The sequence below is a fragment of the Acanthopagrus latus genome, chromosome 21 (genome assembly GCF_904848185.1).
Source record: "Acanthopagrus latus isolate v.2019 chromosome 21, fAcaLat1.1, whole genome shotgun sequence".
NCBI classification, from domain to species: domain Eukaryota; kingdom Metazoa; phylum Chordata; class Actinopteri; order Spariformes; family Sparidae; genus Acanthopagrus; species Acanthopagrus latus.
This window is the reverse complement of record NC_051059.1, coordinates 19,550,557-19,566,732: the sequence shown is the minus strand read 5'-3', so window position 1 is coordinate 19,566,732 and position 16,176 is coordinate 19,550,557. Positions and strand designations below refer to the sequence as shown.

General features: G+C 40.8%; 2 protein-coding genes across 6 annotated transcripts; both read left to right on the top strand.

The window, feature by feature from the left end:
• The first annotated feature begins 993 nt into the window (after window positions 1-993).
• On the top strand, window positions 994-5,733 carry thpo (thrombopoietin). Of its 4 annotated transcripts, none has more exons than XM_037082704.1 (5): window positions 994-1,811; window positions 1,902-2,026; window positions 2,147-2,233; window positions 2,347-2,511; window positions 3,348-5,733. In XM_037082704.1, exons 1-5 carry the CDS (start codon window positions 1,799-1,801, stop codon window positions 3,492-3,494), a joined length of 537 nt encoding a protein of 178 aa, XP_036938599.1. In that variant the 5' UTR covers window positions 994-1,798; the 3' UTR covers window positions 3,495-5,733. The 4 variants fall into 4 exon arrangements, with proteins under 4 accessions (XP_036938599.1, XP_036938600.1, XP_036938602.1 ...); XM_037082705.1 differs by having other exon boundaries at window positions 1,000-1,811; window positions 3,351-5,733; XM_037082707.1 differs by lacking the exon at window positions 2,347-2,511 and having other exon boundaries at window positions 1,000-1,811; window positions 3,351-5,733.
• Window positions 5,734-6,125: 392 nt separating this feature from the next.
• On the top strand, window positions 6,126-15,036 carry LOC119010519 (solute carrier family 12 member 9-like). Of its 2 annotated transcripts, none has more exons than XR_005071986.1 (14): window positions 6,126-6,507; window positions 7,170-7,304; window positions 7,559-7,696; window positions 7,856-7,962; window positions 8,825-9,026; window positions 9,232-9,339; window positions 9,800-9,911; window positions 10,231-10,388; window positions 10,955-11,037; window positions 12,096-12,220; window positions 12,329-12,521; window positions 12,634-12,808; window positions 13,500-13,620; window positions 13,752-13,892. XR_005071986.1 is itself a non-coding variant. In XM_037082695.1 (14 exons), exons 1-14 carry the CDS (start codon window positions 6,300-6,302, stop codon window positions 14,633-14,635), a joined length of 2,775 nt encoding a protein of 924 aa, XP_036938590.1. In that variant the 5' UTR covers window positions 6,127-6,299; the 3' UTR covers window positions 14,636-15,036. The 2 variants fall into 2 exon arrangements, 1 of the variants encoding a protein (XP_036938590.1); XM_037082695.1 differs by having other exon boundaries at window positions 6,127-6,507; window positions 13,474-13,620; window positions 13,752-15,036.
• Window positions 15,037-16,176: the final 1,140 nt, after the last annotated feature.

The following is a 16,176-nucleotide window of genomic DNA, read 5'->3' as shown; positions in this document are numbered from 1 at the left end:
CAGTGGATCCCGGAGACCGCTCTGTTGCTGATGCGCAATCCATACAGCTACAGCACCGCGCCAAAGTTGTCAACGCGGCGCGTAATTACCGGGTTTGCGCCTCCAGAGCAGCGCACGGCGGAGCAGGCAGCGGCTGGCTCGCTTTGGAGACCAGGAGCGACAAAAGCCAGCCGTGTGAGAGCGCGGCTGCATGGGACTGCGTGGCAGAGAAACTCTGTGATGAGATGCTACAGTCTCCTCATCGGCTCCGGTTGAGGTGGGAGGGAGACAGCGGGGTACCGGGTGTCGTGTCCGTGATGCAATGCGGGTACCGTCAGTGCCATGGCCCGCAGTTTCCTCCTTGTGTGCAGAAATCCAGGCGCTCCGGTCATTATCTGCCGAGCCGCGGTGCACATTCGTCTTAATTACCGGCGGTCGGGATTGCCTGCAGAGATAGGAGGAGGCTTGGAGGGAAAAGACGAAAACATGTGTTTAATGTTCATGCTCTCTCTCCCTCTCTCTCTCTCTCTCTCTCTCCTTCTTTCTCTATATCCTTCTCTCTCTCTCTCTCTCTCCCTGTCTCTCTCACCCTGTGCGTCCCCCGTCTTTCTCCTTGTATGTGACACCCCGCACACACTCACTCTTGGGGTCTCATGTTAGACGTCATGCGCCTTGATAATGCCACGCATGAGCGGCTTGGGCTCAAATGGAAGTGGACAGGGGCTCAGTCACTGTCCAGGCTGGGGGTGATGATGGTGGGGACCAAGCATGTCTGAGATGAGGATGGATGGTGCATTCCATCCATGTTTTCTCTTACCCGCGCCTCTGACAGCTATTATACCTCCTCTACCCCCCGTATGGCAATTGAATTGGAGCGTCACTGCGTCTTCCAGCTGCGCCCCGCAGGCATTACAACCCGATGGATGATTGCAGTGTATCCGGGTGAGGACCGCTTGTTCACCTCTCCTCCTGGGTGATAAATACAGCGAGTGAGGCTTTTAAACGATCCTCGGATGGGTAATCACCTTGTCACCTTGTTCTACCTGCGCAAGACTACATGTAAGAGTCAATGGAGCAGCTGTAGTCAAAAATACACTTCTAAAATAAAGATCTTTGCACAATTTGGACATTTGTTTTAAAGATTTGGTGAACACATGTGAACATCTGGCTTGGTGATACTTTAACAACCTTCCACATGGGATTCTGGGTGTCTGAAATCCTACAAAAACACTATTTCTAAGTCCTGTAGGAGTACTATGTCAGTCACCACAAACAGGCTACACACTGACTTAGACACACCTACATGCTGTGTGTGGGCTGTGTATCCCTCAGACACCAATTTTGTGAGTATCATAAACCCAAGCTTGCTACCTATATTGGCCAGAGCAAAACCTTGACAAAAAAGTAAATAGCCTCCAGCAGGGATGACTGGATTTGATGTCAGCTGTGTAAATGGAGTCTTTCACAATAATAAATCATTAACCTTTTAGTCAGCAAGCACGCCGTTCCCTGAACCCCCCCTGAAAAAATCCAGCTCGGGCCAAAATGAGAAGCAAAAACAGCCCCGCTCATATCAATGAAATGCCATTTTCAGTCTATAACATTTTGTTATGCTGAGCCGCAGGGAAGTTGGAGCGCGTCCTGCACTCGGGCTAGATAACACTCGCACTTCCCACTCCTTTATGAGAAGGTGGGAAATCAAGTGGTGAGAAGACAAAAAGGACACACAGCTCCTCTACAGTGGACACAGGGGCATTTTCCACCTGGCGCATTTCTTAATGGAACAAATGTGGATTCTTCGGGAGCGGCCTAAAAGGGCATGGCGTTAAGCAGTGAGTAGTGAACCTAAGACCTTTGACTTGCGAGGACTGTAGTGTGCTTGTTATGAGCTGAACAGGATGGCTTGTGGTGTGTTTGTCCAGGACTCCTGCTGCTCTGTATGGTAGCCTCTGAGGTGTGGGATGCTGAGACCAAACCCGTAGATTTTGTGTGTAATAAAGTCGCCAGGAGGGCTTTGAATATTGTGGCAGAGACGGAGAGTGCACTGGTGAGGATCTGACCGTCTCTCTTTCTGTCTGTCTGCTGTTACCTGTTGTCCATCATCAGTCGGTCTCTCTGTAGTCCACCTATTCTGTCTGTCTTCTGTCACCCGTTTCCTCCCTTTTAGAGTGAGTGTAATGACGCCAAAACCTTCTCCACATTGGTTCAGCTACCCTGCACCGAGCTCCACATAGAATCCTGGAAGAACAAATCAGTATGTCGGCAATTTTATTCCAAAATGTAAACACTTTAACCTGCTTACTACTGAACACAATGCTTTTCTTTTTCTTTACTTGTTTGTGTGTGTGTGTGTGTGCGTTACCTCAGCACCAAGGGATAAGAGGGGACATAGTTGCATCCTTGAGGCTTCTTATTGAAGGTGTGAAGGTAGTAAGGGCCCAGATCCAGCCAGGATGTGCCTTTTTGCCACTGCAGAGACTGGAGCACAACATCAACAACTACCTGCTCATTCTCACACACCTTCAGCTGAGTGTAAGAAGTGCTCACAGTAACAAACCGCATGCAAACAAACATTCGAGAACTCTCAGTAAGCACGGATTATGGTCAAAGAGGAAGGAGTACACGTCAAGGACATAATCACTCCAAATTGGGATGCCAAAATGTCTGGACATCTTGGATTCTGCATGATGAAACTATGCTATGAAATCATTTTTAAACATCCCTGGCTTGTAAGGAGCCTTCACGTGGCTGCTTTCTGACCTGCAAATAACCAAATCAAAGCTAACTGGATGCAGTCAGCCTCCTTACACTCACACACAAACACATCACAACAAACAGAGCCAAGTAAAATTCATCAGTGTGACAATGAATATTCACACGAAGCGAGTGAAGACGTGTTGATGGGCTTCTCTCGCGCTGGTTTTGCATCTGAATGAGAGGCATTATCAGTTTCCTCTGGTGTGGAAATATCCTGGTTTCTCATAAATTTGTCGCCTGCTGGAATATCTGTGTCCCGGGAGTGATGATGTTATGTTGTGTCACCCCGAGCCTTCCTTCCTCAGGACGAGAAGGAAGATAGCACTGCATACTTTCCCAGTGAGACAGACTGCAAGATGGGTGTCCTGTGATTTGTGTTTTACATAATATCCTAAAATTTGGGAAGTTAATATGTGAATTTCTGTTAGCAAAAAAAACACCATTTATATCAATGTTTCTGTTAGTAGATAGTGCCATTTTTGACACCCGTGTTTGCTGTTGTGTCACAATCTTTTTTTTGGTTTAGTTTCCAGACTCCTTTTCTCGCATTTATTCATGTTCTTTTTCATTTCTAATACTGTCTTCATTGTTGTGTTTTCGGTTTGGACCAGCAGGGGCCAGCAGTGAGTCCAGCACTGTCTTGTGTTCCCCAAAGCACCTTGAGCCTGAACACAGTCCTGCTGAAGTACAACCAACTGATCTCAGGCAAACTTGAATGGTTCATGGTTGACCTGGAAGACAGATGCACTTCCCAGTGACAAGAACAGCTTCAGTGGACCCAATATTCCTTATCAACAGAAGGATGAGTTCAACTAAAGGCCCTGGTCAACAAAAAACAATGAAAATCCACCACAGCAGAGCAGCTGAGCGGATCTGGATTCTCTTCTCACCGTGCTGCCTTTCTTATTTGCGGAAAGTCTTATTTTGCATGATATGATGTGTAGACTCACAATGTTCAGGAGTAAAAAGTAGAAAAGCACCCTTCTCTGCTGGTCGTTAAGAGGAACTACAGCTGGGGAGGGAAAAGAGCAATTTGACTGCAATGATGAGCATCATGGGTGACTGAAAGCATGATAGGAAGGCATGTTTAATACAATTCTACATAAAACTAAGGATACTTTAAAGATGATTTTGAGCAGCAGGTGATTTGTTAATTTTTTACAATGAGGATGGCCCAAACAGTCACACTAACTAAAAACTACATCTTCATTATCTAAGTCATGTTTCCCCCAAATATTTTGTTACTATAGGCAGCTGTGTGCCTTTATTATCCTCTTGCTCTCAATCATGAGCATGACAATAATCCATAGGGCATATATGCTGCGACATATAATAGAATTCATTATATAGAAGACATAGTATAGAAAATATTATCGATTCAAGACAAAACTGACTGAATGAGGAATAAAAAGGCGCAATGACAAATTCTTCCGCTGCTCCAGTACCAAAGACAGTTCCACAGACACAGTAAAGCTGGGCCATTGATATTTAAGAGTCATGACTGGGGCCATAGATTCTATAGATTCTGCACAAAACTCAGTCAGAGAAAGGATTAATGATTCAGGCATACTACAGCAACATGTTCAACTAAACAAGCCCCCAAACTCTCTCTGCTACTAGGGGATGGAAAGTGGGCAATCACATGTTAACAAGTGGGTCATTTCGCAAAGTAGGGATATGGGATCCACCCTCAAACTGCCTAATGGTTGCGGGATTATAAAAATCAATACAAGTCTATAATATGTGTTTTATTTTACATAGCCTACAGGCAGCTTCTCTTAGTCTCAACTGTATGCAAAATGATACCAAAATTATAATAAATTTCTTTCACATTTCGTGTTTTAATGCCAGATTTGTTTTTGCTCACAGTTCGTATTCAGCTCCAACATTGTTTTGTTTTTAATTTAATTCTGCTTATTATGCAGACACATTTAGACAGCCTGTACACATTAGCTTGATTACAAAATCATACATATTTATCAAAGACACTCACTTAAGTGGAATAGGAGATTGGAAAGTGTTGTTATATGTTTCTGGTATGAATTTGTACATTTATTTAACTTTTTTTTCTCATTGCACTTTCAGATCTTATCTCTGTTTACATTTTTATTTTATATACAGATAAAATGTGTTTCTGTGTTTCGTTTTTTTTTTTTTTTTCCAATTCAGGAAATCTTTAGTGTTTTTGTGAATTTATTTGTGTAAATAATCCTATTTTGCATTTAAGAAGACATTTTTGTGACAGTCTATGTTAAAGAATATTGTTTATCAGTGATGGAATGTAACTAAGAAAAATGACTGAAGTACTATGCTTAAGTACAAATTTGAGAAAATCTTCTGCAACTTTATACTTCCACTCCATTACATTTTGGAGGCAAATATTGTACTTTTTACTTTCTTACTACTAGCCTTAAAGATTGTATGCTGCATCATGCAAGCCAAAGAGGCACATCTTTCTTTTTTTTTTTGATTGACATCCAATTTAAAAAACACTGATTCTAATGATCAGAAAAAAGATGAATGTGGAATCTGTCAATCGTCCAGTTCAATAATCAGTCCGCCCATAATATACAGTATATACATGCGTCAGTCTATGTATTATTTACTTTTACATGTACTTGTACGCCTGGACTTGGAGAAGAGACATATAAACTAAGAATTTTTATATGTGCAACTTTACTTAGGTAATAGTTCAAACTCAGAAATATTTATCTTTTCCAGAACTGAATAAACAATCTTATCAAAGTAAAACAAGGTCCCCAGAACACTGTATAAAACTAGAAAGGTGGCAGCGTCCGCCAAATATAAATAATAACAAGAATGATAAAAAAGTAAAACGACATGAAATTGTGTTATCCTTTAATATCAGTTTGTGTATTTAATTATGAAAGTGAAGAAAGTTTGTTCATTTAGATTGATTAAGCATAACAAAATGTGTCAATAAAGATCCTTCTCTTCTGATTAAAAATTCCTTTCCCAAAGGAAAGGCACCTTCAAGACTTTTACTCAAGTGTGATACTTATGGATGACAAAGTAATATGTAAACACAGTATCTTTACTTTAAGACTTTAACACTGCAGTTTATGATATAGAACCTTTGTCATATTATATGCCGTAAACTGATTTCAAACACGTGCATTTAATTTAGTTACTTATTTGTTTAAATACTTAGCTAGTTGGTGATGGAGAAAATTAGCTAACTCTATTTTTGTTAAGCTAACTATGTTATCTGCTAAGATTTTCAATGAATATAAACACTGTGGTATGTGGCGAACAAATCAAGGACACAGTCAACAAGAAACTGTAATTGATTGGTCAGTTGCAGGAAGTAACGTCATATTATCCACTAACAAATCTCATTACCTGCAGAAGGTGAAGAAGCCCGGTAGTAGGGGAAGTGGAGGTGGAGGTGGAAGTGAATGGCGGCCATTTAATTAGCTAACCGCCGATTCGAATGTTAGCACATGTCACTATAGCAACAAAAGACGTCAGACGCAGATTGCACACGTGCACTCACAACCGTCCTTTTTACTACTGAAGCGGTTGACGTCAACATAACCAACATGTCGGAAAAGACTCCTCTTCTACATTACCGACTCACCAACAGCACCTGCTCGGAGCCCAGAGATGTATGCAAACACAGCGGGACCAAGGCGGGCCGAGGTGGCCGACGGTCCAAGGGTAAACCGGCTCGGAAGCTTGGAGTGGTGTTTGGCGTGGTCATACCAACTTTGCTCTCCATGTTTAGCGTCGTTGTGTTTCTGCGAATTGGTGAGTTGGGCCGGAGAAAGTCTGCTAGAAAGAAACACCTTAGACCCAAACTAACGTACAAATGGATAAATTCTGTGAACAAAGTCACTCTGTTTAATTTATATCAGATTTTTAGTTTAGCAGTTGGGTTGGTGCTAGGTTGATGGCGGCTAGCCTATGAATCATTCAGGTGAGTCCATTAGTCATGTCAATTCCCGTCACTTCAACATTGTAGTATTATTATTTCATCTGCTTGCATGATTTAAAAAAAAAAAAAAATCCAAGCATTGCAGCCAATACTGACTTGTCAAAAATGATAGCTAACTTAATGCTAAATTATAGCACTTGCTACCCCCCCCCACTTCTAACCTGCCTATTGAGATTAAAGTTTAAAATCTCATTTGGTGGCACATTTGACAGAACAATTACCACCACCTACATTAACATTTATTAACATTATACATTTTTTAAAATAAAATAAAATTACCTTAATTGCTGTTGTGCTTACCACACACTACACAAACCTTGTTATATTCATCTTTTTTTGTAAAAATAAAAAATGTGTGTCCTCAGTGATGTGTCAATTTCAAATATCAATATTTTTAAAAGGTACTGTGTTGAAAATTAGAAAGTCCAGTACTGTGAAGATATTGCATTACATCAAGTGTTCCTATCTCTTGCAGGATTTGTTGTGGGTCAAGCAGGGCTCTATCAATCCATAGCCATGTTCCTTGTGGCCTACTTTATCATCACAATGACCGTGCTTTCAGTCTGTGCCATCTCCACCAATGGGGCTTTAGATGCTGGAGGTGCCTATTGTATCCTTTTTAATGCTGAGAGAATTATGCTTTGCTTAAAAAGCGTCTCTTGGGTGTCTGTGATTAAGCCTGACTAATGGATTGAGAAAAAAATCTTCCTGCTTAATGCTTCTCCCTCACATGATTTACCTTATCCACCAGTGGCACATGGTTTAAATCTGACCTCTGGTTGATCTTTATCCATGTTTACGGTGACATAATGTGCTCAATTCTAGTTGGTTTACATATATGAAAACCTCAACTTGGATCCTCAGACATGATCAGTCGTGCCCTGGGTCCAGAGTTTGGTGGCAGCATTGGGATCATGTTTTTCTTTGCCAATGTGTGCAGCAGTGCCCTCTATGTTTTGGGTCTGGTCGAGGCTGTCATGTCTAACTTTGGCATTCCAGAAGGTAAGGTCCTTGGATCACAGTTTAGTCATCTATACTAGTGATTTTATTAGACTATCTTGTTCTGAATAGTACTATCTGTTTTAAATCTGAATAAGAATTTTTTTTTTTTTTAAGTTTTATATATTTTTTGATGATGAACCCTTTTTGACTGTCCCACAGAGGGTGTTGCCACTGTTGCAGGTCCCCATCAGGTGTTGCCTTCAGGATACTGGTGGTCACTGCTTTACGGCACCGTCCTGCTCTTCTTGTGTTTCATTGTCTGCTTGGTGAGACTTCATTGTCATTCTACGTCATTTTACAAATTAAGATGCATCCTGTCAGCTCATCTTTGTCTTATACAAGTGGAGGGAGTCAGTACTTTCTTTCTGATGAGCATTTTTGCAAAATAGGCAACCATATGCAACCATTTAAGGACTCTTAAGTATAAATCCCCTCTGGCAGGCTGTTGAGGCTGTATTGCTTACTACACCGCACAATAAAGAAAGGGATAATAAAATAGTTTGTTGCTCTGTTGATAGAAACTGAATTTCATCATGAATGTGAATAACTGCAGAGTTTGTCAGTACTGCATCCCTAAAGGAAAATAATCCAAATATCTAGAGCCCCAAAAGTTTAATGGTGCTGCTAAAGGAAAGGTCAAGAGGTCATCATGATTTGTTGATTCAAGTATCCACTGATGGCATGGGTGTAAAAAGTAGCTTGACTGGTAGTTATCTTATCTTGGGCCATATTGACAGTCATTCTACAATAGTTTGAGGTTGTTGGCACTTTTTTTTAGCAGGAGTGGATTCACAGAAGAGTGACTGTTCCTATAATTTCCCTAAATATGAGACACTTGTCTGATATTCTGTTTCATTTCCATTACAATAGACTCAATAGACTTAAAACACATTTGTTCTCAACAGTTTCCCCTTGGTATTACCCAAATGTATTGAAAGCCTTTTGTCTATGAGTCACTGTACATTCTTTAATGAGTGTTCTCTATATCACTGACATCATTCCAAGATACTAGCAAAGCATACAAAAAGAGCTTACATTTCACAGGTGCTTGCATCGTTATTTCTAATGTGTATGTATATGATGGAGGCCCTTGACTAATTCCTTACATGAACTTGCTTGTCATTACAGGTCGGAGCCCACATCTATGCCAAAGCAGCCTTTATTGTCTTCCTCATAGTCACGACAGTCCTGGTTTCTGTCTTTATGAGCTTCTTTATTGTGAGGCCTATTGTGGTGATTTTACCAGACACAACTAGTTTAAACATTACCAGCCTGAGCACGGCAAATTACTCTGGCTTCCAGCTTCACACCTTGGAGGGCAACCTATTGCGTAAGAGATTTGGATTGCATTAGGACGTTTTATAGGGTTTGAATAACTATCTTAAAAAATGTTGGACCTGTATAATGACCCACTCTTTGTCTTATTAACTCTTATATAATATATAATAATTCTTATAAAATGTAAATAATCAAATTCCAGCATTTTTGAGATTCCCATTTTTAAAAAAAATTATTTTCTATTTCCCCTCTTCTAGCCAAATACACAGTAGACTACACCACTGGTGCCATGATGAGTTTTGTCACTGTGTTTGCTGTCATGTTCAACGGCTGCACTGGAATCATGGCAGGTTCAAACATGTCAGGTAAGACTGTGTTAAAATGGCTTAAATAGATGGTTTTGCAAAAGGTCAAGGTCCTTTTCTGTAGCTAGTTGGTACTTCAAGCAGGAGGGATTCCAAAGCCTATAGAGGTTTAGCTGAATGTAGTGAGATAAGGTCAAATCATCTGGCCTCATTATCAGAGAGTAAGGGTGCATTCATTGGGTGCTGATCAGCATATAAAGTACAAAGTTTATCACCAAAAAGGTCCCCTCAGTTTGATGAAATATGCAGTAGAAATAAAACTGGGATATATTTCACAATAACTCAAGATTACAGCACAAGTTGTGATGTTTAATTCCAACACTTGACAGGTAAATGTTAAATGTGTCAATTGTATTTTTTCTTGTGTAAAATTCAGGTATGATTAAACCTGATTCACACCTTCAATAAGGTATAAATAGATCAGATTTTCAAAAGAGGGAACTTTTGTCATGTTTCCCAGGTGACCTGAAAAACCCCAGCTATTCCATCCCAAGAGGAACCCTTTCAGCTGTTCTTACAACTTTCATCACATACAATCTGCTTAGTTTGCTGATTGCGTGTTCCTGTGAACGGTGAGACGCATCAACACTGACACAGCTGAACACGCTGAGCTAGTGCAAGTACACACTACTGTGGTCACTTGAATTTCTAATCTGTGACTTTGTAAAGGTTGTTCTTTTCTATTTAAACACTTGTTTTTGTATATTTTTGCTGTCTTTTTATAGGGATGAAATATCTGTAGTTGTGCTTTGAGAGTTTAATTCTGAATTGTTGTCTTTGTTCACATACAAAGTAATTCAAACAAATTAAGCTGTATGAACACAGTTAAGCTGACAAAGTAATTATTTTCATTAATTGTGTTTTTTTTTTTTTTTAATCCATTATTCTTAGTCACCTTCTGCAAAGAGACTACAGTTTCCTGGGGGACATCAATATATGGCCACCAATGGTGACAGTTGGGGTTTACTCCTCCACTATGTCTGCTGCCATGAGTAACCTCATAGGAGCCTCTAGGATCCTGTATGCCCTGTCCAAAGACAACCTGTTCGGTGAGATCTGTGAACAACATATGTTCTGCTGCCCAGTGTTTGCAATTTGTTTCCCTTATTGTCGCTAGCACTATGAATTGTATACAAAAGAGCAGCAAATTGTTTATTCATTGGCAGTAGGCTTTTATCTAATCTGGCCTCTGACCATTTGTGTTGTGAGAAGGATTTAATTACTAATCTTCCTTGTTAAGGTTATAATCAGGGCTAAATAAATGGTCCAGAGTATAAGAAAGCATATCCAGCTCCAGCTGGTCTTCTATAAAGCTGAGTCAACATTTTAATAATCAGCCATCTGTTGAAGGGCCTTCATCTCAAATGTGAGAAGTTAACACTTGTTATTAATTTCATCATGTCTCATTTTCTGAGTGGAGGCATGTTAATTTGGAAAGCATCATTTGACAACAGATGGCTTGCTCTGTTGAATTTCTTAGAAGAAATAAAATCCGCTCATTGTGTGTTTGGCTGGAGGATGATTGCAGGATGACTCAGTTGTTTATCTGATTTAGGACAATGTGAAATGACAGACAGAGCGACTTTGCGTTTGTTAATGTTATAAAACTCTGTAGGTGGTGTCCTGGCTCTGGCGAAGAAAACGTCTCGAAGTGGGAACCCCTGGGCCTCAGTGCTCGTCTCCTGGTTGCTTATACAGGTAGGATGGATACTGCTTAAGAAGTGGTAACAGTTTTACTGCATGCATTGATTTTGGTCTCCTCATTAGCTTATTCATTTCATTGAGCGCTTACACGTTTGTGACCTAGTTCAATATTTTGCCCAGTGAAATTACTATTTCGCTATCCTCCCAATTGGATATTTTATACCATAGTTTACTAACGGCTACCCGTAACCCCTTATTGATCGAAAGTAGAAAGAAAGATTAGCAGTAAAGGGCAGTAATACAACATTTCATTGATATTGAACAACAAAAGAAAATGAAAATTGATAGCCATTTACATACCAATTGTTTGACTTCACTTGTTTTCCATTTTGCTTTCTGCAATCAATGTGGAAAAATTAACAGGTGGCATCATTTTTAGTAATTAAAAGATAAAGTGGTCACAGTTCAAAACTTGATGCCCAGATGGAATAATCCAAATTTGTTTGAATTTAATAATCATTATCCTTTATATTGCAACCACTTATTTGTTTTTTGTGAATGTGTTTGTGGTGGGGAAATGTATACAGCAATACTTTGCTGATGGAGGAGGCTGAATAGAGGCAGATACATTTGCAGCTGACCATCTAAACTTGTCACATTTGGATCTAATGGTCCTTTACCTACCACTCGCAGAGCAAAAGCATTTGCGCAACATCTTACTCCACTTCAGATTGCCTAAACATCTGTGAAATAAAAAGCACTGAGAAGTTTTGCCAGGAAGACAGAGCAGGGTACTGTCCTTTTACGCTAGTACAGTAAGTGAACTCTTCATTTCACTACCATGTTACTTGGACTCAGCATATTAGCTAGATACTATAGCAAGGGTATTTTCTTGTATTTTTTTTTTTTTGCAGTCAGACATTTTTAAGATAGCTGAAATTTACACCAGTTAAGCCAGCACTAAAACTAAATTTATGATGGAACTTTTACTCAGTGGTACTTTTTGGAAAGTGTCTATTTTAAGACTTCTGTCTTATTACACAGCAATTCTTCAAGGCATGTTTTGAATGTAATCTGTCAGCCAAATAAATGTGCCTTACTCTTTCCACTAGGTGGTGCTGTTTACTGGTAAATTGAACACCATTGCTGGCGTTGTGACCATCTTCTTCTTGTTGGTCTATGCTGCTGTGAACTTGGCCTGTTTGGCTCTGGAATGGGCTTCTGCACCCAACTTCAGGTACAGTGCAGTGTGTTTAAGTGAGCTGGGCTCTCTGTTTTGGATTTCATTCAGTCATGATTGGAAATGTTCATTCCATATTCTGTCGTGTCTTGTTTTTCAATTTAGACCATCATTTCGTTGTTTTACGTGGCATACCTGCACTCTAGGCATTATTGGCTGCCTGCTCATGATGTTCCTGATAAATGCCATTTACGCATTTGCCAGCATAGCCTTTATGCTGCTGCTTGTGATGCTTATCCACTACCTTGGCCCCATCAGCAACTGGGGCTTCATCAGCCAGGCTCTCATCTTCCACCAGGTGCACAATGAAAAAGAGGCCAACGTTCTCACATTAAGCAACAATATGATGCCAGTTTACATTACAAAGTACATCATCAGATCTCTTTTTAACCTAATTTTTATTAATTTAGGTGCGCAAATACCTGTTGATGTTGGATGTGCGTAAGGATCATGTGAAGTTCTGGAGGCCCCAGGTCCTGCTGATGGTGGCAAACCCCCGCAGCTGTACACGTCTCATGACTTTTATTAACGACCTGAAGAAAAGTGGCCTCTATGTGCTGGGACATGTAAAGCTTGGATCACTGGGTGAGACTTTGGAGGCGGAAATGTACATTACAGCTGCAATGTTAAGCAGATATCAGTTGTATGAATGCATTGATCGTTGGGCAGGGGCTGGGATCCACAGGCTTTAAACATGATTATCCATGACAGGTAGAGTTCTCAACGGGCCTGGAAATTACGACCCGGCCCGAACACGACCCTCCCGCGCGCCTGCATTGTTTCCTCATACACTTGTTATCATATGCAGCGGTGTCAGGTCTGCGTCTGACCCTTCCCGTGAAGCAGGCAGCCAGACTTACTGTTCACCGCACGTGACCAGCAATGATTCACAACAAACAATATTTAATTTACAACTTGCGAGAATTGTGTTTTATAAAAAAGGAAGCCTGAGGCCCGACCCGACCTGGCTCATTTGCATATTTTTTTCGGCCTGAACCCGGCCCAAACCTGCGGGTTCGGTCAGGTTTGAGAACTCTAATGACAGGTGACTGGCTGAAAAGTGCCTGAAAGCCATCTTGCAGTATAAGCTACATCTCTGCAGTCCAGTCGTATGCTTAGTATGCGCCAATGAGTCATACTTTCACCAGACTACACCCAGACACACTGTGACAAACACATGCTGCCCTTGAAGAAAAGACATGTCATTCCCATGCATTTGGCATTTTGTCTTACTTTGTGTGATTTTGCAGATAAGTTGCCCTCTGATCCTCTGCAGAGCAGTTATGTCTCCTGGCTGTCTCTAGTAGACCGTCTTAACATCAAGTCATTCGTCAATCTTACCATCGCTGACTCTGTACGACAAGGAGTTCAGAACCTGCTTTTCATCACAGGCTTTGGTACAGTTTAAATTACTGCTGTATGATGTTTGATTTCAGTGACTTCTATCATTAAGGCATTTTTGTATATAACTTAACAAACCTTACCATTATCCAAATGTGATTTTTAATATATGTATATTTGGATTTAGGGGGAATGAGGCCAAACACGCTCGTCTTGGGATTCTATGATGACCACACCCCTGAAGACCACCTCCAGGGTAAAATTCTTCTGTCTACTGGTCATGGAATGGATGAAGCGAGTCCATCCATGGAACCCAGTGAGCAACGGTCTCTCATCTTCCCCAGTTTACGGGGAACTGAGGAACCCAAAGACCTTGAGGAGGAGGAATATGTGTCAGTAATTGCTGATGCTGTAAAGATGGGAAAGAATATGACACTGGCTCGTTACTTCAACCATTTTGACCGGGAGGAGGTCCTGGGGTCAGGAAGAAAAATCAGGGGCCACCGGAGCAAGATGGGGCCATTCATTGATGTGTGGCCTCTTAATCTTCTTCGACCAGACACTCATGGTTGTGTGGATGTCTGCTCACTGTTCCTATTACAGCTGGCCAGTGTGCTTCAAGAGACCCGAGCCTGGAGCCAGGCAAGACTCCGCCTCTTTCTATGTGTGGAGGCTGGTTGCAGTCTGAGGAAGGAGGAGGATACGAAACTCCAGGTGATGCTGAAGGAGCTCAGGATCTCGGCTCAGGTGCAAATGGTGCCATGGGACCAGGTGGTGGCTCTGCACTGGCAGAGACAACAAGAGGAAGAGGAAGCTGAAAGGGAAGATGGTATCCAGGAGTTTCCCAATACTCCTCCTCAGCTGGCTGATGAATACATCTGTGCTGTCAACAGTCTAGTTCGCAGACATGGTGCCCCTCAGCCTGCTGTACGTTTCCTGTATTTGCCCCGCCCACCAGCAGACACAAGCTATTACCATGCCTACCTGCATCACCTGGACCTGTTGAGTCGAGACCTGGGCCCAACATTGCTCATTCATGGGGTCACTCCTGTGGTCACAACTGACTTCTAAAATTTTACTAACAACTCCTAATTAATCATCTGCTCTAGTCTAGTATTCATCCATGGGGCTGTGCATGTCAGAACAAATGAATTCACCTGATAATTATGCAAGTTATGTAGATTCACACTTTTGAAAATGGATTTGATTCAATGTTAAAAATCATAAGTGTTTAAGCTGTTTAGTTATCACCATGGATATAGTGGCATGCAAGTGTTAAATTTGCACATTTTGTGGAAATAAGGGGAAAAGGTTTTAGCAGTTCCTTATTGACATCAGTGTATCAGGCCTGTACTCTTAATGTTTTCATGTATTTGTTAAGATACTGTTGCCACATGGGAATACCTCTTGAAGATTGTAAAGTTTGACTTTTTTACCTGCTTAATATAAAAATAAACTAAATTAATGTCTGATTTCTTTCCTGTTTCTCTTTTTAACTTGAGCAGCAGATAGCTGAGTTATGCTTGTTGAATTCCTGTAGGGGGCGATGTACACCCAGTATCATGGCTGTGACTGAGGGTTGCTGGATCAGGTCTTGTTTTACTAGGCTGTTGGTGTCCTGTAGTAATGGTGCTCCTGCCAATTAGTACATATGAATCTGTACAGTTAGCACATGCAGGATATCTGATGTGTCAGATTTTCTAAACTCAAAGTAGCATCCTCCCCATCATGGACTTGGCACAGACCAGTAATGGTAGTGCTTTTGCTGAAGTTTACCTGAGTTGAAAGATGTGAGGTATTTGTTTCACCTGTGAGATTGTCATAAATGGTACCGAATGATAACGTCCTGTGACAGTTGTGCTCCATTGCTGCAATGTAGTCTTGATATTCTACATGCTAATATGTATTTAAATTGACCAACACAGGGTCATTGTCAGCAGCAACTTGCAGCTTTTTTGTATTGGGAGTTTCAACACACTAGTTCATTTTAAAACTTATACTGCCATGTAAGTTTCATGTTTAATGTTTCATGTTTTGTTTTTGAAGGTGACTTTCTTTTATATTATATATTTAAATTTCTAAAGATTGCCTGTATGTGATCATCTTAAAGACCCAGTAGTGCCCACACTCCACTTTTCATGTTCATGTTTCAGGGATAAAACTTTGTTTGCTGTCTTGTTGCCCATAGAATCTTGAGGTCTTGTAATTGTTTGATGTAACTTGGCACCCAAATATCCATTTTCTGAGGGTCATTTAGCCTTTAAGTTGACTTCTGGATCAGGCCAGTTTGTGGTGTGCATAAGCACAGTTGTATTATTAATATTTTTGTTGGATTGCTTGTGCATTTTTTAAGTATTAGCTACAATGCTTTATAAACCACCTAAATGACAAGGTATATCATTTGGTACAGGAAGTGTGTGGTGGATAATGGTGATAATGATTCGCAAGCAAGCAAGAAACATGAGCATGAACATGAAACATGATTTATAATATAGCGCAATGAATGTTTTCCTTCATCTATGCATTTCTAAAGACAAACTTGCTTTGGCAGTCACAAAGAATCACTGGTATATCTGTAGATGGACCCACATGGTCCAGAGCAGTTTGTGGTG